The sequence below is a fragment of the Calypte anna genome, chromosome 1 (genome assembly GCF_003957555.1).
Source record: "Calypte anna isolate BGI_N300 chromosome 1, bCalAnn1_v1.p, whole genome shotgun sequence".
Lineage (NCBI taxonomy): Eukaryota > Metazoa > Chordata > Aves > Apodiformes > Trochilidae > Calypte > Calypte anna.
Genome location: NC_044244.1, coordinates 57,080,474 through 57,103,413, shown reverse-complemented (window position 1 = coordinate 57,103,413; position 22,940 = coordinate 57,080,474). Strand labels below are relative to the sequence as shown.

General features: G+C 38.9%; 1 protein-coding gene across 3 annotated transcripts in view; it reads right to left on the bottom strand.

Annotated features, from left to right (window-relative positions):
- The window catches only part of GNPTAB (N-acetylglucosamine-1-phosphate transferase subunits alpha and beta), a 46,323-nt gene extending 23,616 nt beyond the window's left edge, over window positions 1–22,707 (bottom strand). Inside the window, exons 1-8 of one of the 3 annotated variants that reach the window (XM_030454688.1) lie at window positions 22,502–22,707; window positions 18,055–18,140; window positions 11,729–11,848; window positions 9,687–9,728; window positions 8,721–8,926; window positions 7,970–8,034; window positions 7,571–7,705; window positions 773–934 (exon numbers count right to left, since the gene is read on the bottom strand). In XM_030454688.1, coding sequence (XP_030310548.1) covers window positions 773–934; window positions 7,571–7,705; window positions 7,970–8,034; window positions 8,721–8,926; window positions 9,687–9,728; window positions 11,729–11,848; window positions 18,055–18,140; window positions 22,502–22,618 — 933 coding nt within the window. In that variant the 5' untranslated portion in view covers window positions 22,619–22,707. Of the gene's footprint in view, window positions 1–772; window positions 935–7,570; window positions 7,706–7,969; window positions 8,035–8,720; window positions 8,927–9,686; window positions 9,729–11,529; window positions 11,577–11,728; window positions 11,849–18,054; window positions 18,141–22,501 lie in introns of those variants that run through there. The other 2 variants (XM_030454695.1, XM_030454701.1) reach the window with 2 other exon arrangements.
- Window positions 22,708–22,940: the final 233 nt, after the last annotated feature.

Below are 22,940 nucleotides of genomic sequence, written 5' to 3'. Positions count from 1 at the left end.
ATAATTTCAACATGAGAAAGTATTAAGTTTGAGTTCAGTGTTTGAAGTAACAAGAAAAAGTCCCCCAAAGATCAGGTTCACGGGATACAAAGACAACAAGCTTTTCTGTATAGGGCACATTTACTTTAGTCATGCCATTTTACATATACTGTAACATTAAATGCTAGCAGGAAAAAAAAAAACAGTAAGATCTTAGATCTTATCTTGAAAGAGACATCTTGTTATTTTATTTCCTTTTGCTAAACCAAACATCTTTGCTTGTAACAAAAGCATTTAAAGTAAATCTCCTTACAGACAACTGTATTTCAGCTCTTCAAAATTTTGGAAGGGAAACAATTAGCATTTGTCTAGCATATACTGTGCTGCAAAGCAAAAGAAAAGTCTAAGAAACCTATTGGAAAGAAGATAATCATGTTCATTAATGAAGGTCTCTGTCTATGCAATGTAGGAAGTCAGCTTATCTACCTGTCAGTATTTATTAAGTCTTTCAGGACCTAACTGCACACAACTTCATCAAATTATGTGCACAGGGCAATTTATTTTTTTTCATAATGAAGAACATGAAAATTTCAATTAAATGTCTGATTGAGAGCCTTCTTCTTGCTTGATTGCAGAATTTGAGTGCTCTTGTGATGTTTTCTTACAATATAAACTGAATTCTTAACACTTCCAAGCTTCTTGAAGAAACCTCACGTTCCTTACCATTGACTATTTAGGCTCTGCTTGCAATTAAATAAAACCAACTTTACATGCTGTAAAAGAATTTACCTACCTGACTGACAGAGCTGAGGTCCCATAGTAAATAAGCAGGGTTAAGTGTCAGTTCTTTTCCATCTATAGTCATGTTCTTCTTTGCTTGCTTACTTAGTTCTTGGAAACCCTTAGGGTTATTCAGTTGCAAGAGAGCCACACTGGCTTCTGAATAGAGCTGCAACTATACAAGCAGAGAACATAATTTCTGGCAGGCACTCACAACAGCATTATCCCCTAGCAAATTCCATCTTTTCATTGTATTTTTCTTGCTAGAGTTACTAACAACAATTGGTAAATGCTATTTTTTAAGCTTACAATTTTGTAAGAACACAAAAAGTGGTATTAAAAGGGAAAATTAAAAACATTCAAAGATATAGAACATTTCTAGATGCTTAATTTTCACTTTACAAATAAAATTTCTCTCTACAGAACGACCCAACAACAGTAAAGCTGTCCATGTTTTAAATATTTATGAAGTAAGTCCCCATCCATTTCCTCCCCTGCCCAATGACAAAATTTTATTACAACTTTATTGTATTGTATTTTTTTCCCCTCTTAACCAAGCAATGCTTTTCTCAGAAAATTAAGGCCACCAATTCATCGTTGCTCTCAGAAGCGTGAAATTTTCAGAATGGTTCCCAGTTCAACCTACAGCTCAGAAATCTGAGACACAAAGGGCTCCAGAACTAATCCATGTGGTTCTCCAAGTCTTTCATGATGGCTGCCAATATGCTCTTAAGGTCATTTCTTAGTTGGGGACTGTTTGATCTGTTTGCTGTTTTTATCTCTTGCCACTAGTAGGTCTGTATATCAGATTTCATAATGCACAGGATAAGTAGGGGCTTGCACTACATGCCCTCTCTAACAGCTTAGCTTACACATTGCAAGGCACCAAAACATTTCACTAGAAATACAGTATAAGCCATTAAAATGCTGTTTTTACTGTATGAAGTAGCATGGCCAGACATAAACACACTAAATACAGAACTGCAGGTTGATTCTCCAAGTGCATATACTCAACAGTCAGGCTGAAAATAAATGCAGCTAATCATTAATGACATTTATTACATGCAATGCTTAATTTTGGTTCCTGCATGCCAGATGAGACAGATAAGTCTACCAGATTTTCAGTTGTATTTGACCTGTACAAGCATTTCATAAGTTAACAAAAATAGAACATTGCCATGTTCAAAACCAGCGAAACCAGCAGTTTATTTTGTAATACCTTTTTTATTATTATTTTTCTACAAAATCAGACCCTTTCTGCTCATTTTAAACAAACACTTGTCCAGAGTTAGCACCCCTTCCCTTAGCAAGACCAGCTGTCCCACTTGTGACATTTTAAAGCTGTTGAGGCTTTGACTCATATGCTATTTGAGATCTTTCTATTTGACTTATGAGGCCTGCCATTAGAAAAATCTGATAAATCTCAGACCTTCCAGGGAATCATCTGAACCTATGGGTGGAAAGGATGGCTTCAGTAGCTGAATGGCTGCAGCACAGTTATGGACTACAGCTAGCAACCTCCAAAAATATCAGTATCTAAATGCTACAGATTGCAAAGCTGCCATCACTGGGTATGTGCTTTATTTAGGAATACAACAGTGTCACACATTTAAAACATATGTATAACAAAGAAAACATTACCATTCTAGAGCTCTGAAAGCACTTCAGAACATTTAGTTTCTCTTTACCTTGTTTCCACCAAACTCACCACAACAGGTACCTCTATTATAGACCCCTAAGTAGATTTATTGCAAGGAATTCCTCTTTTTCCCCTCACTAACACAGCATGTATGCTCTAGGTTTTTAACTATCTAACAGTCCAAGCACAAACAAGGAGCAGTGGAAAAATATGCTCCAGCCCATCACTGAAATTAAGATAACCCTTGAATTTCTTTTGTTATTTTTATTACATCACTGCTTTTTCCTACCAGTATATATTTTAAGAAACTAGACTTTTCAAAAGCAGACCTATCAATAAAAGTAGATGTCAATAAAGTTAAGTGGTGACATAACTAACTAGACTCTAATGAACTGCAAGCTCTGCTTGGAGCATTTTGTTGCTGGTATATTCAAAATGGAATTCTTCCCTGGCAGCTTTTCTGATGGTATTATCTTTCCCTCAGTAGGGATGCATGCAATTGCCCATTCCTGTGAAATATTCTAGAGATCGTCTTCATCCTGATAAATGGGCCAGCAGATCCAAAGGTATAATGAAAATAGAACAGGAAAACAAGAAGGTAGGTGCACGTAGTCAGCATGATCAGCTGAGCCTTGGCTTTCAACACAAGCAGGTTGAAAAGACACTGTGCAGGCATATGCTCATTTATATCAAACAATCAAAAATGAGGGAGGAAAAACTGCATTCTCCCCACAGGGCAACTGTAAAGGCAGGTTCTCCTCTGGAGCCACTCTGCTTGGTGATGCTTAGACTTAGCAGACCAAGAGGCAGGCCACATGAGCTATTCCACGCCATACAGAAGTAAAATTTCAATTCCCCATTCTCAAAGGAAAAGGTCTACGGAGCAGATTTTTTTCTGACGTGGAACTTGGACGCTTAACCAGTCTTTAAATTTTTATGCTTTATCTTCTTGATGACCGAAGCTGATTGTTAAAGAAATGAGATGCTTCTTTTTTCACATTCCAGTGTGGATATTGGGAAAACTTACATGGTGACATAGCAAGGGAAGGGGTATGCATGGGATGTGTTGAGAACTTTACAAGAAAGAAATATTGTTGTCTTCAGAAATGTAACAAGTTCCATTTATAAGGTAACTATGAGCCAAAAGCAATGCAAAACCTTAGATTTTTTTCTAAAAAGCATTATTATAACTATTACATTTGTGTGAACATACGACACCAGCTCCTGAAGACACCTGCCTGCTCCATCAACACTGACAAGAGCAGCAGCAGTAAGAATCCCAAGGCCTCACCCTGAAGGCAGAGTGGAGAGCAAACATCCAGCATCACTGTGCCTACAGGTTCCTACTTGGATTTTCTTCCCTTAGTTTCCAGCATAACTTGGCCACATATGTGTACATGCATGCACATGCAGGAAGCAATATTTTATAAAGGAAGGAAACCTGCAGGCTCTCAGATTTGCCTGAAGCAGAGTATTAAATCCTGAGGAACAGTCACCATTCTCCAAAAATTTTTCAGTGCCATTTACTATTTCAGTGAAAAAGTGTTAGCATTAGAGCCTCAAAAAACAAAAAAACTCCTTCCCCTTTCAATGCTTCCCTTGTGAGTCTTTATATCACTACCTAGACATTTTAGGATGAACAAATGTAGTTTCCTGCTAAGGTGAGAAACAAAAAAGTGAAAAAAAAAAATACATTCAGTTGTTCTTCACCACGTATGGGTACAATATAACATCTTTACAGCTTTTAACTATAGTTTAGCAGGAGACAACTGCACAACCAGTGTAACACCTCCATCTAGTGGCTTTCTAGTGAACCGCTAAGAAAGCACAGAAAATGAAAAGCAGCCAAATATAAATTTAATCCACGTCTGTCATAACAAACACAACTTAGAACAGCAGATGCAATCAGTACAGACACTGCTGCTTACCTTTTATCTCTAATAAACTTCCATATCTTTACATTACAGTGCAGGTCAAATAGAAAAAAAAAAAATCAGTAGATCACAACACACAAAATTCACCTTGGAAACTCATTATTATAAATTGAATCTTCACAATTTCATTCCCCACTATTTGATCTCAGCTGCTTTTCTCAAAGATTTGTAGTACAAGTAACACCTCACCCAGAAGTCCAAGTAATTTTTGGTCACCTTTGAATTCAGAAATGAGTTCAATGAAACAAACTAAAGCAATCCAATTAAAGCACCATTAGAAACATACAACACAAAGGCATCAACAGCTACGCTCCTCCCTTACCCCCCATTACTCTCACTTAATAGCAGCACTGTTGAATTTTCTTTATTATTATTTCTTCTCTTCCAGAATTACACTATGGAAAAGACACTCAGAGCATGCAGAAAACCATTAAGCATCAGGAGGCAACTATGAGACACAAGCCTTAACTCAGGTGGAAATTTCTTCCTCTCCACCAGGCATCTCGCACCACTTCACAGACCTTAGGACTCCAGAAGTTATAAAAGCAGAGAAATTGCTGCAAATTTCTGTGGAGACTGTAAACAAACAATTTTTTTTCTGCTTCCCTGTAGGATTAACCTAGAATGTCTTTTTTTTAGTAAGGAGAAAGACATACTTGGTTATGTTTACTGTAACTGCCTGCCTACAACATCCACTGAATGAAAAACCAATACTGAGGTAGGACCTTAGTGAATGCTTCTATGGAAACAAACTCATCCACGCTTCCTATGTAGAAATTTTTATCCCTGTGAAAACATTCCTTACATTTATATACATGTATTCCATTGTAGGTACAGCATGAAGAAATTGCTGCTATCAAGAGCAGAAAACTGGTTGGGGAAGAATCTGCTGCTATGACCACTCGTGGTACAATAATCCAAATATAATTTTTCTAAAGCATTCACCACAAGGACAAGAAACACAGGCAACAACGACTGGATGGAGAAACTGCAGAATGCTGTGTATACCTCTATAAATTGTATTTATAGAGACATGCCTAATCAAACTGCAGAAGAGGAGCTTTTAGGAACAGATAATGAGCTAATTACAGCAGTAGTGACACAAACGTAAGAACACAAGGAGAAGAGAACCAGCACAAAGAGAAAGTTGTCATGAATGACAACATGACTGACAAAAAGAAAAACACAACCAAGACAGGGTAAGGAAAAATATTGTAGAAAGATAAAAGGCATGGGATGTTGCTTCTATAAAAACAGACAAAGACGATGGGAGATGTACCCAAGACATCTCAGAGCTAGGGAATACAAAAAAGGAAAAACCCCACCACAAACACAAAAAGCAAACAAAAAAAAATATACCCACAAGAAAAGAAGGTTAGAACATCAAGGAAGAAGATGCTGAAGATACTGAATGGTCCAAGACAGACAAAAGATACTCTACCAAAAGACAAAAGGGGGCATCAGAACTCGAAGAAGAAAGAAGCGTACTATGGATAAAAGAACTGATTTAAGCCAAAATCATTTTGGAAAAAGAGCATAAAGCAAGAACTGCTAGTAGATAAGAAAATGAAATCCCAAATATCATTTGAGAGGGGAACATTCTTCAGAACTGTATTACTATGAGAGCTTTCACCTGCTTACATCTACAACATTCAAATGGAGAACGAACATTGCCTAGGACAGTGCTCCAATTTATTCCCACATGTAAAAGTGGGGATTTCTTTTCCATCAAATAATCTTAGAACTAATTCTTTAGATACCAATTTGGTAATTAATAAGAACATTACAGAAGAGCTACTCCTAGAAAGTAGCCCTGGGTCAGAAAAATAAGCTAATTGATCCAAAATTGAAACAGAAAAATATAATTAAGGAGCATTTGCTTACTACATTTCTTGACTGCTAGAGGGCAAGTTTAACTTAAGTCAAAGGTGTTCTGAGCTCTTCAGTTTCATTAAGGCAAATATGTTAAAACTACCAGAAACCTGTAATATGAACTGTCATGAGGAACTAGAAAAGGCTCCAAACCCAAATGGATGAATCTGCACTCAAGATTTGAGTCAGGAAGCATTCAACCAACAGTGTTCCACGTGAAAACTTGAAATGAAGAACCTAGCATCAGACAGCAAAACTGAAGTACTATCTGCTGCTGGGTAACAATTTCTGTACAGCAAACACCATTTCTTTAAAGCAATTAAAAATACTCATAGCATTTAAAACAAGAAGAGACTACCAAATAGCCACTGCTATTTAACCAGTGTGCCACTAAGAGAGGGAAAGAAGGGGATGTGTTTACTTGGGAAGGTTTCTAACACTACTGAAATTCTAAGACAGCCTGTTAACACAAGCCAAGACAAGAAAGAAGAAATTCCACTTGCATTAAGTTACAGTGTGATCAGCCTCTGAAAATGGTTACACAATTTAGTTTCTGCCATAGCAAAACGTATCAATTGTTAACACAGCTTGCCAAAAAAAAAAAAAATGTCAGAAAGTGAATTAACAAATCCTATACTTGGGCATCAAGCAGATTACCTATGGATTGACATCCCTTTATTGGTGCTAACTCCTTGTCCTCAGCCCTTTTCACACCAACAATCGCATCTCCAATACATACATCAGTGATTTTCACAGGTTTTCGAAACTTTCATTTCTCTGTTAAACCAGGCTGTAAATGGAAAAGGTGTCTAAATAGCAAGGGAGAATAGAAGGTACAAAATCTTGACAGATGGCATAATCAACACCAGTTGTGATTTACTGCTGCCTTGCAGGTGGGTAAGTTGAAGTGCAATCTCCTCAAGGCAACACAAGAGTACTTGGCAGAGTGAAATACAGCGTTCATCTGTGAAACAACCCAGTAGTGTTACTGTTAAAGTAATTCTTCTAAAAGCAAAGAGGGAAGCAAAATTCTGTCACATCAAACATGCTAGTGCTACAGTACACAGCAGCAAAACCAACAGCCTATAGCAAAATGGTGAAACTGATAAGGCTAGTACTTTTTAATCAGTTGCACCTAGCAAATCTAATGCCTAAATAACTTGCCGTCACAGACTAAAGTCGCTGGGCCTTTTGAAGGAAATTCTTTGAGACACTATTTACTGCTCTTAACAACTCAGAAAAACAGTCATGGTAAAACAGATTACTATTAGAAATATCCTAAATATCCTAAGTGGGTGACATCTCCTCTGTGAACCATTCCAAAAAAACCAATAAAACTAAGTTACTGATTCCTCCAGATTCTTACCAGTTTTACTTTAGAAGCCAAGCTCTCTGGTAGCTTTGTTCGTAGCTGATTTGTTTCTTTGAATGTTGCTGGAAATCCACTAAGGAAGGCCAAATCTTGCATTAATACTAGACCTGGAACTTCTTTGTCTGTAGTCTAAAACCAAGAAAACACAGTATAAGAACTTTTTTAACCTTACAATAATTCACATATATCTGTGAATCCTTCATCAGGTGACAGATTTAATAGTCTAAATTTTGTCACTTAATCCAAACTTCAAAATTGAAATAAGGGTTATTTTAAAAGCTTTCACTTCTTATTATGTATGAGTTATGGGAAGAGAGTAGCACAGAAGCAGTTCATAGAGTACAAAAGTTTCACATATACAAAAAGAAATAAACAGACTTTAGAAGTACATACCAAATAACCTCTCCATACTATCTGTTTGCTGTTCTCTTTTAACATTCCAGAATGGGCAGCTTCAACTAAAATAAATAAAATGCATTACAAATCAAAACCTCAAAGCCACCTTCTTTTGTGTAATTTAGTAACTATGACACACTTTTCCAAATTAAAAAGATTTGGATATTTATGCTGTGAAGAGTGGTCTTTATAACTGGTAAATAATTGTTGCTGGTAAAATAAACACCACTGGGCCAGTGGGCTGTAGCAGTCAGACACTAAATACTGAAGTGTGAAACTTGTATTGCTTTAAGATCCTACTCAAATAAGATGAATACATGGATAAATTTGTTGTAAGGTATGCAATCCTTTGAGCAAGAGCAGAATTTATTCAATATTTAAATTAGACTTCATAGCCATTAATAGAGGATTTCAAAAACTAATCTTCCTCAGTCTAAAACTCAATCTTCCAAGATTAACAATGTAATGCAGATAATTCAGATATCAAACCTGTTTTGCAATAGTCTTTTAAAGCATGGAATGCTAATCACCTGTAATCAGTTGTCTGGGAGGTAAGCAAACAGTATCATTAATGTTATCATTTAGGGGAACAGACTGAGGGCAGACAATGAATGACTTGCTCAAGTTAAAGAAAAAATTAGTGGCAGAGTCAATACTGGAGGGGGAAAAAATAACCACCTAATTCACAGCAGCCTACTAAAAAATTTCTCCTAGAAACATGGCTGAAATCTGACAAACAGGTTCTTACCATCCTTAGGGCTATCAAAAACAATTACTGTCACATTCGTAGAAGGATTTTTTGGTTTTGCTACAAAGAACATATTGTTAGCAGCTTGTAAAGCAGGATGAATGGACGGCAGGTCTTTCAGTGTGATGTTGGTAGGCAGGGCAGGATCCAAGACAAGCATTGGCACTTTGATGCAGTGTGTCAGCAAGCACTCCAGTTGCTTCTCACTACAGCAAAATACCAAAAGTATATTTAAGACCAGCAGAAAATTTAAGACAAAAATCAATGTTAGATTTAAATGAGAGATGTTCTTGTAAAATCTAATCAATTATTTCTAACATCTGTAAGGGCAGGCGGAAATTACTAAGAACATGCTTATTTTCCTGCAGAAGGCAAGTATCTGACTATCACAGTTCAGTTCATTCCCATAACTATTTTTTTCAAAACTTTCCAAGATTTCAAAGCTTCCCCACAGAGAGCACCTTATGAAGATCTCTAACTAGCAGAACAACCAAGTCAAATGAATAATGGGCCAGACTGCCTGCTGTTTCCTGGCTTCAGTGGCTCAAGAGTCTTGGCCCCTCCATAGATAATTACTTGCAGTACCATGTCAACAAGTCAAAATGGACCATGTCAACAAAAAGCCATGTTAAAATTGTTCATGTTTCTGAATTATAAAACTGCAGGTATATATGTAATAAAGGCCCATACTTGGAATAGGAACTATGCCTAATAAGTTACCAGGATATGCTTTCTGAACTTCAGATTGTCACATTTTAAGAAGCTCATTCATAAATATCTCACTAACATTATTTTATTCAAACGCATATGTGCTATCACGCTGTCAACTTTTCTTCAAGTTACACAGAAGGAAAGCAAGCACAGGATAAAGAAACAAAACAACCTCCCCATTTACTATCTGCTTTCTGCTAATTATGTGTAGGATACAATTTATTCCAATTTATGCCCAAACCCACAAAAACTTACCTCCTCTTTGTTGGTTCTGTCGTGTTTTTTCCGAGGATTTCCCTGTTACAAAATTAACACAACTATATTAAATAATACTGAGCTGACAGCAAGGAATTTACTCTAATTTCAGATTGTTAATTGAGTCAGGGACAAGTCGTGAAAGCACTGATAATCCAAGTTAATAAAACTGCCAAGGCTTTGCCATTGTCCTTGCCCAAGCAGGCACAGGCTGATACATGTGCCCCTCACTTTTTCAGCCTCCTGCAGTGTAGCCCAAAAATTCTTGGTTGTGCTGACAGCTGTGACAGCAGGACTCTTTTTGCTAACAGGATTTTCAGGGCTTATCAGAAGGTTACAGAAACTGATGTTGATATGAAAAACACTGGTTAAAACAATAAAATAAAAATCAAAAAACCAACCACCAGGATAAAGTGACCTGAAATTAGGCAGACCTGACTGTTTTGCCTATCATGTGCATTCTGATAAGATCTATCACGCACTTGCCACGTGCGTGTAGAAGCTAATGAGGACTGATACACAGATAGTGCAGTGCTGATGCTAAATAATAATCATATTAATATAACAAGGGCACCCTTCTACACACATCAAGAGAAAGAGAAGCACTGTCCACCAAAATAATCCCTTCTACTGAAGAATAAAGTGCCCAGACCACAACTAGCTCAATTCAGACTTATCAACAAGAGAGTTACAACTTCTTAAGTTTTTCCATGCAATACAAAATACACTGGTGGGCCAATATTTACAGTACCCTTGCCTTTACCTTCTGCAGTTATCTTGATCCTATGGAACAGCTGTAACAATGCTCACTGATTTAAATACATGAAAAAAGTTATCTACAAGGGAGAGAATAAGGTGCCTTTGTAGATAATGAACATGGGCATGGGCATGAGTCTTAACTCACAAGCTTCATATCAACTTTCCAAATCAGTGTTATAGAAAAAAACAATGTGTTTTTCCCTTTGTAAAATGGGAATCACAGAAAAATTTATGATAAATTTAAACCCCCTTGTATTTGCTATATGAACTGCTAGGAGAAGATCAGTACAAATTTAAAAGCTTTTCAGAGCAGAGACCATGTGTGTCTATGTTTAAGACATTTAAACTTAATGGATTTAAAGTTCAACTAATACTTTCATCATTTAGGTAGCAAAATAAAGACCCAGAATTTCACTTATAATCACATTGTTCATGATACCTAAACCCCAAGTCAAAAGATGCCAAAAGTCAGATCAATCCACTCACTTCAGATTATTCTGCATTAAATTATTACAGCTCTTAAAATACAGCCTTGTTCTTACATTTAGCATATCATCTGGCCAAAACAGATCACTTGACCACAGAGTTGCTTAATAAGAATCACTAGTTGCAAGGCACAACTCAGATTATCTGCAGCAGCCTTAAACCAGTCTGAAGCCTCAAATCAGTAAATAACAGAACTGTATAGCAAAATCTATGACACCAAATGCAGCAATACATGTCTTTCCCTCCTTAGTTAGAAGGATGACTCCTACCTTTACAACATGAGTAAATTATTTTCCTCTCAGTTTCAGTCTTTAGGACACTACAAACCTAAGTCTAAAAAGAAGGCTTTGAGAAATGTATCGTTAAATTTTTATTAAGACCATTGTAACAAGAAATACTGGGGGAACGTGGCAGAGGAAGAAAGGCATGAAGAGAGCAGATATATTTGAAATATAGGCTTTTTTAATTATTATTATTTACAAACTGAGTTACTGAAATCAATACAAAATGATATACACAAACCACGATTTTCTGCTATTTTCTTGAATTTTGAAAATTTAAGACAGAGCAGCATTAAATAAATTATTATCCTTTTTACCTTAAACAGTTTTCTCATTAGACAGTACTTCATAGATAGATTAGGAACTGAAACAAGGTTTTGAGAAAAAATAAAATGAAGAAGTGAGAAAATGCACTCTGAATTTTCAAGTTGTGTAGCATGGGAGAAAACAAAAAGGGCCAGCACTGCATTAGATTGCTGCTGCTGGTTAAAGGGAAAAAATACGTATGATTATTACCTCATTATCTTCTGTTCTTCTTCCATCTGTTCTCTGACCTGTTGCAATTCTTTGATCAGTTCAACATCTGTGCCGTTCACCCAGGTGTATACCACATCAATAGGCATGGGTAAACAAAGCCTACATAATTCAAATGAAAGCTACATGAGCTGTTTAATATTACATTACAAGTGTTTCTGGCATCCTACGGCAGCAATTTCTGTATAACAACAGAAATACTTAGTGGCTGGGCTGCAAACAAGCCAAAGCAAAAAGCTTCTCTTTAGCTAAATAGATAATCTCTTAATTATACACAAGCCTTTGACAAAACAGCACAGGCATAAAACTGAAAGGGACGCAAAGTGGCTGCAACAGTTCAGTAACTAAACAAAATCTAAACTTTATGGTCTAAATTCCACTGAAAATAACCTATAACCCAACTCCTTTGAACCCACTAAATATTTTCAAATCAGTACCAGCATCTAGTCACATCCTAAATTCACCAACTATATTAGACAGGACAGCACAAAGTATAAAGATTGAAGTCATACTTGATGTTTAATTGCACAAAGACAGTAAGATCACAGCAGGACCAGGTCTCTATCCTATGAGTGCCTCTTAGATAATAACAACGGGGCATTTTATAACCAAACACTTAAGTAAAGTACACAAATTCAAACTTTAGACATCAAATTCCTTCTTGATGCCATTTTATATCGTGGAGCTGTTTCTGGACAGTTGCAGACTCCTTCCATACCTAAGGCCTAAGAAAGGGCTTTGGGTACTTTTTTTCTATTTGTTTATGACAAACACTTCTCAAGACCCACACCTTTGCTGCAGTGGGTACACTCCAGGCTGCTGCCATAGGTGAACCTCTCAGTCCCAGACAGCAAGGGGATTTCTGATCTACGATCTTCAAAAGTTCCAGTGTCAAGATATTTAATACCTTCCTAAACCATAGATGGCCTAGAAAACACTAAGCACTTCCCAAATGCTAAGATCCACAAGCCACACAATCATTTTCCAAGGAAAGCTGTTCCCTCCCCACGTACTGAATCCTTCAAAAAACATTCAAAAAGATACAGAGCTTATAGGCAAGTATCTCCTCCACCTTCCCTTGCACAGCATGTCATGCATCCTGTGTCCCATGTTGACCAGTGACACTTCCACCCATACTCATTTTCTGCTGGTTGAGATTCAAAAACTGAACCACAAAATCTGGTAAGCTGGTCACATCACAATCAAAAGGAACATAATATTTCATACTCAATTAATCACCATTCCTGGCTGAGCTACAACACTTACAGGGTAATGGTCATTCTGAGGCAGGTTGAACATCTTGGCAGATGCGCTGCCTTCCCCAGCTCTGCACCACTCTCACCTCTGACATCCAACACTGCAGGAGGCTTCCCTCTCAACAGGTAAAATTTCAATTTACTGAGTACAACTACTCTTCTGATCAGGTATTCCACCTTTCTCAGGAGTGACATTAGCTTCTGGTTCATTAACAGGTGCAACTCAAGGCATGTTTTGAACTGAAAAGTTCTCCACCAGAGTAGAAATTCAATGGCAGAAGCTTCTTTGTATTTTCTACATTTGTAGTGATCAGTTAAATTATTGGATTTACAGTTCCTTGAATGAGTGTTGTAGGTAGAAACACCTGACTCAAGTCAGCTGATCTCAGAAATGCCCAACCTCCAGTTTTCTGGGCAAAGTTCAGAGTTTATTTACTCAGGCTTCACTGAATATAAAAAAAGAGAGAGAGAAGCCTTAACTCCAACTCTTTCTAGAGTATGATGAAATTTTTACTTCAGTGAAGCCTCTCCCTAAGTTTTAATTTCCTCAAGTGTGTTTCTGTGCAACAGCACATATAACTATGTAATCTGCTACACTTAATTTTTAGCATTGAAATGATGTCACATAAAGCCAAATGCTAATAAACTGCACAGAGGAAAGGCAGTTCTGGTCAAATGCAGGTACGTCAACTCTGAATTAACACTGAGTTAAACAGCAGGCTCATTCTTCATTAACAGTGGCAATAGAGACATGGAATAAAAACCTATTAAAGCAAGAGAACTGTTTGCAGATCCAGATCTAAATTGCTTGAAAATTATCCAAATTCTCAGATAAATTCTCTTAATGCGTTATTTTCTTAATGCACACGTTCATTGAGTAAGCAGCATTTATCAAACAATAATAAAAAACAGGTATCATACACAAATCAATTTGCTGCTCCCAATCAAGATTAGTAACACTAAGTTTTCACCTTTTGGAATTTGCCAAAGCTTCCTGGTTCATTTCATGGTTTCCTAAAAAGCACTGAGAGTGCATATTTTCAAAAGCATGTAGGCGCATTTTACTTTAAAATTAAAAAGTAATGTTCTCAAACACTATTTTTAATATGCATAATCTTTTGCAAATTTTTCAAGGTCAGAGAAGACCAAAAACTTCCTCCCTCAAATTCTGTAGCTGGATTTCTTCTTCATGTGAATTTATACACTTGGTCTTCATCACAAATACCAGTCTGGCAAACAGCTAAAGTCCAAAACAAGCTGCCCTAAATTGGACTTATATAACTCCTTCCCACAGAATATCAATTTTACCATTTGCTACTGATTTTAATGTCTACAAACATGGACTTCGGAAAGACTCAGAAAATTAATAAGTTGAGGCTTTGTTTGGACACTCTTTTACATTATCCTCTTTCAAAAACTTACTCATTTTTTCCTTGTAAAGCTAAAAACACCTATAGGATCCTGCTCAAGGATAAAGGCAGTGCCACCAGCTCTCCCAGATAGGACAGGAGACCTGCTGCCTGTTCTATGCACCTGCTGGGAAGCATTTTCCACACCCCTGATGTTTGTTTACATCCAAGAGAGATGCTCACAGCCAGTACTGCAGGTAGAAGACAAAGCCTCATTGTTTCAGCAGCCACAGTTGCTGAAGGAGTGCAGCAACCTCTGGATCTCACCCAGGCTACCATACCGTGATCTCCAACCTTGCAGAGTCTCTTTATGAACAAGTGTAAGTCTATTATGCCTATAAGCTCCCCACTGTAAACCTCCCAGCCCTCCTGCTTGTTACATCTCTATAATTACCCACCAACAGCAAATCAGCTGTTCCATTGCTATTCCAGTCCAGTATACTTGCCTCTGAAATTCGTGCATCTTCTCCTCTTTCCAGCCTCACTCTGCTCAATAATTAGTGGCTCCCCAACCAGTGACAGCTCTCATTTACTGTGCCATATTGAAACCAGTCTGTACCTTTTACAAGCTCAGTACTAAATTCCTTCACATTTTGTTTCCATACTTATTTTTGAGTTCTAAACATGATTTATCCGTGTCTTGGAATTGTGAAATTACACTTCAGCGTTTGCCAAAATACAGAATTTGCTGGTGGAGAGTAATAAAATACAGCTTTTGTTCAAGACACTCATGCATGCAACTCCATTATTTAGCTTCCTTCTCTCTCTTTATTTTCATATCAAAACAAAGTCCTCAACAATAGGTTGGGATGATGTGGTTTGGTAAAAAGCCATGGAATTTCTACTCAACTGTCTCTAGCTGTGTAACAGGCTCAGCAAAGTAGGAAGTTTAGCTGCTGACATAACTACCAGGAAAAGAGCAACAGCTGAGATGCCAAAGGACATGTGACAGAAGAGAAAAGCAAATCAAGGCAATTGCTAAACTTCAAGGCAAAACAAAAATCTTCATTCATCTGGCAGAGAACAGTGTTTAATAGGTGTAACTAATGATGCTAGCAACATCACTGGTTTTGTTACTCAGGAGGAAAAGCTTTCTGAGCCTATAATCATAAGGAGCTTGCCACATGCACAAACTTGTCCGTACCTTACAGTGAGGTTCTTTTTATACAAGTTTGTAACACCACTGTTTGACAAGAACAGAGATAATTTTTGCAGTTTCAGTTGAAGGTCCATCAGTATTTCCTAATGGCCATGCAGCTCTTACTTTCCACTAAGCAGTGGATCTGACTAATTTCCAAACCAACAAGTTCTCAAATTCTGAAAATTTTTCTCCAACGCTAAAATAAGAACTGATTAAAATCAGTGGGTAAGCAAAGATCAGCTGGGTAGATTGTGGGTAGCCCTGCAGAAAGAGATCTCGGAGTTCTGGTCAGCTGCAAGTTGAACATGAGCCAACATTGTGTCCTGGTAGCCAGGAGGGCCAACTGAGTCCTGAGGTGCATCAAGCACGACATTGCTATCTGGCTCAGGGAGGTGATTGTCCCACTTTACTCTGCACTGGTGCAGCCCCATCGTGAGTACTGTGTGCAGTTTTGGGTGCCATGGTACAGGGAGGACACAGAACTACTCAAGAGTGTCCAGAGGAAGGAGACAAGGTTGGTGAAGGGTTTAGAGGGAAAGCCATAAGTGGAGCGGGTAAAGGCACTTGGCCTGCTCACCCTGGAGAAGAGGAGGCTGAGGGGAGACCTCATGGCAGCTTACTGCTTCCTCACTAGGGGAGGAGGAAGAGCAGGCACTGACCTCTTCTCTCTGGTGACCAACAACAGGACCTGAGGGAATGGTAGGAAGACGTGCTGGGAGAAATTTAGGTTTGATATAAAGAAAAAGTTTTTCACCCAGAGGATGGTTGAGCAGTGGAACAGGCTCCCCAGGGAAGTAGTCATGGCACAGGTCTGCCTGAGTTCAAGAAACGTTTGGATAATGCTCTCAGGCACATGGTGTGATTCTTAAGAGTGCCCTACACAGCCACAGGAGTTGGACTTGATGATCCTGATGGGTCCTTTCCAACTCAGCAGATTCTATGATTCTATGATCAAAACTAGAAATCCACAATACTCAATTTATGTAAAAAGTATGTAACACCCTGTATGTTGCACTGATACTAACCTTAAAAACTCTATCAAATCACCACTGATCAAAGCATACCGCAAGACAAGGTCCATTTCTGCATCAATTAAATTTTACAACTTAAACAAACTGAACCCCTGACCAGGGACTTCTAAAAGTTTGTGGATGCTTCAACCTACTTGGTACACATTTTTACGGGAAGTTGGTACCTGCACACAAGTATCACAACAAACTTCCCCGTCACATCTGACATAAATGTACTAAAGGCAAATGGGTGAACTGGAATAACTTAAGCAACCATCATGAAAACCTTAAGCTTTTGCTCAGGCAGCCAATAGCTCCTCCTCCTCAGTCACTGAATGTTTTGCTCACAGTGCACAGAAATCAATGCTGGCTAAGCAGTGCTTTACACAGATAAACAGATGAAAGAAAACACAGCAGAAATTACTATATCTACAACACAACAGGTATGTTTTCAATTTTGTTTAGGACAAATTCAACCATTTTTTAAAAGCTCTGTACTTAATTATAACAAGTCAACATACCTTAGTACTGACAGGAGCAAACTACCCTGCTTTAACTTCAGTACTGCAGAAACATGTAAACATTAAGCTAATCATACCTATGAGCTAGAGATTAAACTGTAAAATTGTATTTACTTACATTATGAAATGTACAGAGTTATCTTGCACCAGCTAAAGCGTGATGAGCTGATCTGATCTTTCCTACTGTCCCATGACTCAAAAAACCTCAAGGCAGATTAAGCATCTACTTTCAGGGGCATGAGTGTGTGTTTGTTCCAGCCAAGTGTATCAACATTCAAGAGTCAGATGGTATCTCCTTATTAGATTCTTCCAGCTACCAACTCACAGTCCACTCACTTCCTGAGCAACAGACCCAGACCCAAAAAGTACTCCGACATGAATGATGAAACCACAAGAAGTCATGCAGCAGTTAACAGAACCAAAACAGATGACCCACATGACTTGGTTTCCAACTTACTGTGACTTCTCCCATGCAGTCAGCTTAAAAGGCTTCTTTCTCACTAGCTTTGTGACTTCTCTACTAAATAATCTCTCTCATAAAATGCCACAGAAAATGTAAGGTAAATGAAAAATAACTTTTCAAAACACTGAAAGCTGGAATTTTAAGCACACAGGAACAGAACTTGTATTTTATTATCTTAATATTGAAAACATGTCATGCCCCCCCTTTATTGTTAACATTATTACCATTCTGATGCCACATTAGAGACCGGATTAATGAAACACATTCAAAATGTAAACTCTCTTACGTGACTAGAGTATTCAGATGCCAACCATCTGCAAAGCTGGGATATTACATACTAACTTATGATTTTAAAAACACTAAGTTTAAAATTTGCTGCAGATTTAGAGCTAATACAGTAAGGTCCTACTCAACAGAATGTTACTTCATCTAGAATATTGAATTTAATTATTTAAAAACTCACTGAACAGACAAATGTGCAACACTGTCAAGTGCAAGTAAAACTCACCGATTCTGAAATGATTTGCCAGCGACGTTGTCTCTGTATGAATCAAACATAACATGATACTGGTCTCTACTCCACTCCAAGACAACCTGCAAAGAAAAGAAAATCAAACCACAACTTCATATCACCACCTTTTAAAATTAGACACTTAATTTTCTCCTTTTCAAATGTTTAATCATAATAAATTTAATTTTAATTGATCTATGCATTAACACACAACTGAGCAGATCTTAATCCAAGCCAAATTGTTACACTGAGTCAGCAATCAAACCCAGAACTTAAGAGCACACCTGATTTAAACAAACTTTGTTTTTTTTCTCTCCAAGAAAGGATTTCATGTTTTACAGACACACTTTAAGCTACTATTCATTGAACTTACTTCCCCTTTACCTCTTTGCCTTTAAAAATTCAGGAATGCTTCCCCGAAACAGAGATCTAAATCAAATGTATTTTAATACAAGCAGGAACCGCCTACCCCTCTGCATAATTTTGTTTGTCTTCCTTTCTATTCTCCTACAGGACATATTGAAGTCTACACAATTCTGAAATCCAAGCCTTGGAAACAAACAGCCAGGCCAGGGCACACCATGTTATGCAAATGTACCTGGGCACAAACTTACAACACAGTCACTCTTTCCTAATACAGGTGAGGTCTTCTTACGCAGGAGCCAGACCAACCCAAGAGCAAAGTATTTCTGCAAGCTGCAGCCTCTCTTCCATTCTCCTGCATTTCTGCCACCCCTCTTCAGCTTGACATGAGTGCACCAGGCCATGCAGTGAACCAAGACACAGAGCCAAACTAACAGAAAAATGAACCTTCAAAAACCAGAGCACTTGATCTTCCTGTGTTTGTTTTTTGGAGGAGACAAGAAATAGTGCGAATGCACTGCTGAAGACAGCGTTGTCTTCCTCACCTTCATTCAGCCATCAGGGCTGCTTAGCTAAAACTACAAGCTCCACCCCTTTTAAATGCCCTTTTCCAGCCATCCCCAATCCTGGTTTTTTTGGTTTTTTTTTTCCCAGAAATTAGCTATATGGGAAACCAAATACACAAGCCAATTCTTACTTTGGAAAGCTGCAACTTCACATTCCATTTACATTCTTAAATGTACATATACACATAGAGGAAACAAAGGCACATAGTTATGTTCCATTACTACACACACAAAAAAAATTAAAATCAGCCTTTTCAACACTAAAAATGCTTAATATGCTTTGATATAGCATAACATGGCACAAGTAATTTGACATAAAAATATATAAAACATTTAAGTAGTTCTATTCAGAGATAAAATTGTTATTATACCTTTTATAGTAGAAGCCCACCCTTAAAAACTACCGTGATATCTTGAGTTGCTTTAGAGATGAAGGCATAAGGGTTTGTTCTACCTGGATAATATATATTTATATGCAAAGGAGAAGGGAAAAAAATGACAAGAAAGGCTAGTATTTACTTTAGATCACTCTTCTGAGTTTACATTTTATTACTGCTTATTACTTGTATTAAGGAAATAATGTATTACTATGGAATAGAAAACTTCTCTAGGATAGCACTCAAAACCATAAGATAAAGAATACCTGCCCCACATCTCTGTACCTCCTGCACACCTTTGCACCCTTACGTCTGCAAATTAAAAGTCATCTAAGAGAGCAAGGAAGCCACATCATGGGGTTGGATGACAAGTGTGCACACACACATTCCTGCCAAAGCTGTAAACATTCCTGGCCAAGATCACATCTGCAGAAATTCAGTCCCCTTACACAAAGGGCACATAATTTCCCAGGTAAGCATACAATCTTTTCCCTAAGATACTGAAGTCTTCAAAGGACTCTACTCCACTTTTTCATGTGCAAGTCATTACATCCTTCTGCTAAAGGCACAGGTTAAACACAGCATTCGCTGAAAAATATCCACGCAGAAACATGTTACAATTGATAACAAAGAACTGACGCACTGACCTGTTTCAAGAAGAAATACAGAAATATCTGAGTAAGAAGATGATTTATTTAATAATATGGTTCACCAGAAGAAAAACATTAACCACTCACGCATTTGCTTTTTGCCTTGGTACAGCTATAACCTAAAGACCCAGGACAGCTCTCTTTAGAAACACATTTAAGAAAAAAATGAAGCTGCATCCCACCCACACATTTTTTGGCTGTGTTTCCTCCTGATGTTACAATGCGTTACAATATTGCTACATTCCTGATACAATACTGATGTGTTACAATACTGTCTGGCGGAGCTTCTCTTTACATACCGATATTACAAAACCACTGAGGAGATATTTTTTTAAAAAGGGCAGAGATACCTCCTATTTGAAGATAACACTGTATCAGACGGGTGATAACAGTTGCTCTGGCACATTCCAGTTACAAAGGATTTTACAAAGCTGAGAAACCTACAGAAGGCAGCCAAGAAGAATTTACAACCAAACCATCCTAAAACTCAAAAGCGCATTTTACAACTCTTTGAGAGCATTGGCTTAGAACAGGCTACCCCATGGTTTTGCAGAAATGCTCCTGGATCATGCTTAATGCACTGTTATTTCAGTGAGCTCAAGCTTTTCTTGAGAATTCTCACCTCAAGTCTGTGGGGACGTAAATTTCAAATTATTTGCCCCAACCATTCACTTTCATGACAGAATTAATACTGATACTAGCATGAATTTAAGCAATTAAATCTAGTTTTTGCCTCCTGAAATGAAAAAGCTGTTTCTGTGGGTGGGGGAAAAGCAGAACCAAATGCTGCTCAGTCACCAGGGTCCGGTAAGCATTGCCTCACACTGCTTTTTATTGCTTGACAGCTCCCTGCAGTTTGTTAAGAACAGCTCACCCAATGCTTGCTAGAAAGATTGTTGGTGTCATTTTCAAAATAGGCATATAGTTTTTATTAGTTACTTTTTATTGGTTGCTGCCTTGTGGACTCTGTAGTAAGAGATATTTTCCATTCCCAATAGAGTCGTTGATAGCCATGTACAAACAGGTGCCTACCAGTACTACACAGTAACTTCATTCCTTGATGGCTTTGAAGTGTTTCAGGAACTTGTGAACCCAGGAAGGCAGCAGGGATGAAGTACTTAATGTGAAGATATACAGATACACAAAGTTCTGATTGTGGTACACTGATGTGTCAGATTCAGAAAAAAAATTAAGAACATTATATGAAAGAACTCATCAAAATAAAACAGGGGGAAAAAAAAAAAAAAAAAAAAAAAAAAAGAACAATTCAGGCATCGGGTATCTCCAGTCTGTTTGCATTACACACTGACAAAAATACTTTTTTTAATTCCTTGAATACCTCCTATAATCTCAAACACTACAATGAAGCTTTTTTTTCCTTCCAATTCTTTCATCGATGACTTCCAAAATACACAGGGTAATATGAAATGAAGCTCTGGAATACACATGCATATAAAATCATGTATAGAAAAAGTAGAAGCTATATTGCATAATTCACAAAATCCTGAGTAATGAGCATTGATCAATGCAGTACAGACTCCGGTAAACTGCAGGCAGCTTGGAGGGAAGATACATTTTAACTCCTTAAACTCTGAAAAGTTTAAGGTTGCCATTTGAAGGATCTGCTTTTCCCCCACCCACAGAGACAGCTTTTTCATTTCAGGAGGCATAAAACTAGATCTACTTGCTTAAATTCATGCTAGTATCAGTATTAATTCTGTCATGAAAGTGAATGGTTGGAGCAAATAATTTGAAATTGGTGATGACTCGGTTGCCATTTGAAGGTTTCATCCAGCACAGGCTTTAGAAGAGCAAAATAAAATAAAATTAAGTAATTAAATTAAAATTTAAAAAATTAAAATAAAATAAAATAATTAAAATAAAATAAAATAGAAAAAAAACAAACCAAACAAAAACCACCCAAAAATACAGCACCGATAAATCACCTGATAAGGGAAGTGGAAAAAATTGCACAAGACAAGAAAACACGAGCTCCAGGAGCTGATGGCCCGAGGGTCTCCAAGGCTGCCCGGGGAGGGGGGTACCGGGACACCCACGTCCCCGCCGCGGCAGTGACAGTCCCGTGACCGGCAGCCCTCACCGACCCGCACCGGGCGCACGGCCGTGTCCCAGCGGCGGTGGCTGCTGTCCCGCATCAGGAGGGCACCGCTGCTGCTAAGGACGTTTTCTCCCTCGCATCCCAACGTATTGCACATGTATATGCGAGCAGCACGCCCGCCCAGGCTGCCGGCTGAAGGCACCGCCTGCACCCGGGACATGACAGCCGCCCGGCTCCCGAAACGCAGAAAAGCCCCAAACCAGAACGCACCCGCGCCCGCACCCTGTGCCGTGCAGCCGCCGCCTAACGCCGGGGGCCGCCGGCTCGGCTGTGTCTCCCCGCCGGCAGCGGTGGGCACGGCCCGGGCTACCCGAGGGGAAGGAGGGGAACTGGAGCAGCCACGCCACGCCGGCGCGGCGCCGTACTGACCTCCCCGAACTGCAGGGCGGAGACGATCATGAGGACGAGGCCCCCGAGGCAGAGGCAGGGCCCATACCTGTGCGACAGGCAGGTATAGGTCTGGCGCTGCAGGAGCTTTAGCAGCATGGCCCGCCGGCGGCTGCCGATACCGCCGCCTGGCCCCAGGCGGCCCTGCGCGGCCCGGCCCGGCCCGCCTCACCGCGCTGCCGTGCGCCGGGGCGGGCCGCCGGGTCCCACCGCCCTCAGCGGCCGCCCCGCTTCCGGCAGCGGCGCGGCGCCACCTGGTGGCTGCGGGCGGGAAGGGACGGGGCGGCGCTGGGTGAGTTTCGCCCCTCCGGGCTATCCGCTGTGGGAGCGCTCCCCTCACGGCGCCGGGGATTGCGGGAGAGATCCAGCCTCTGGCGTCCGCTCTTCTTCCGGCTTTTCATAGAGCCTCGGAATGGTTTGG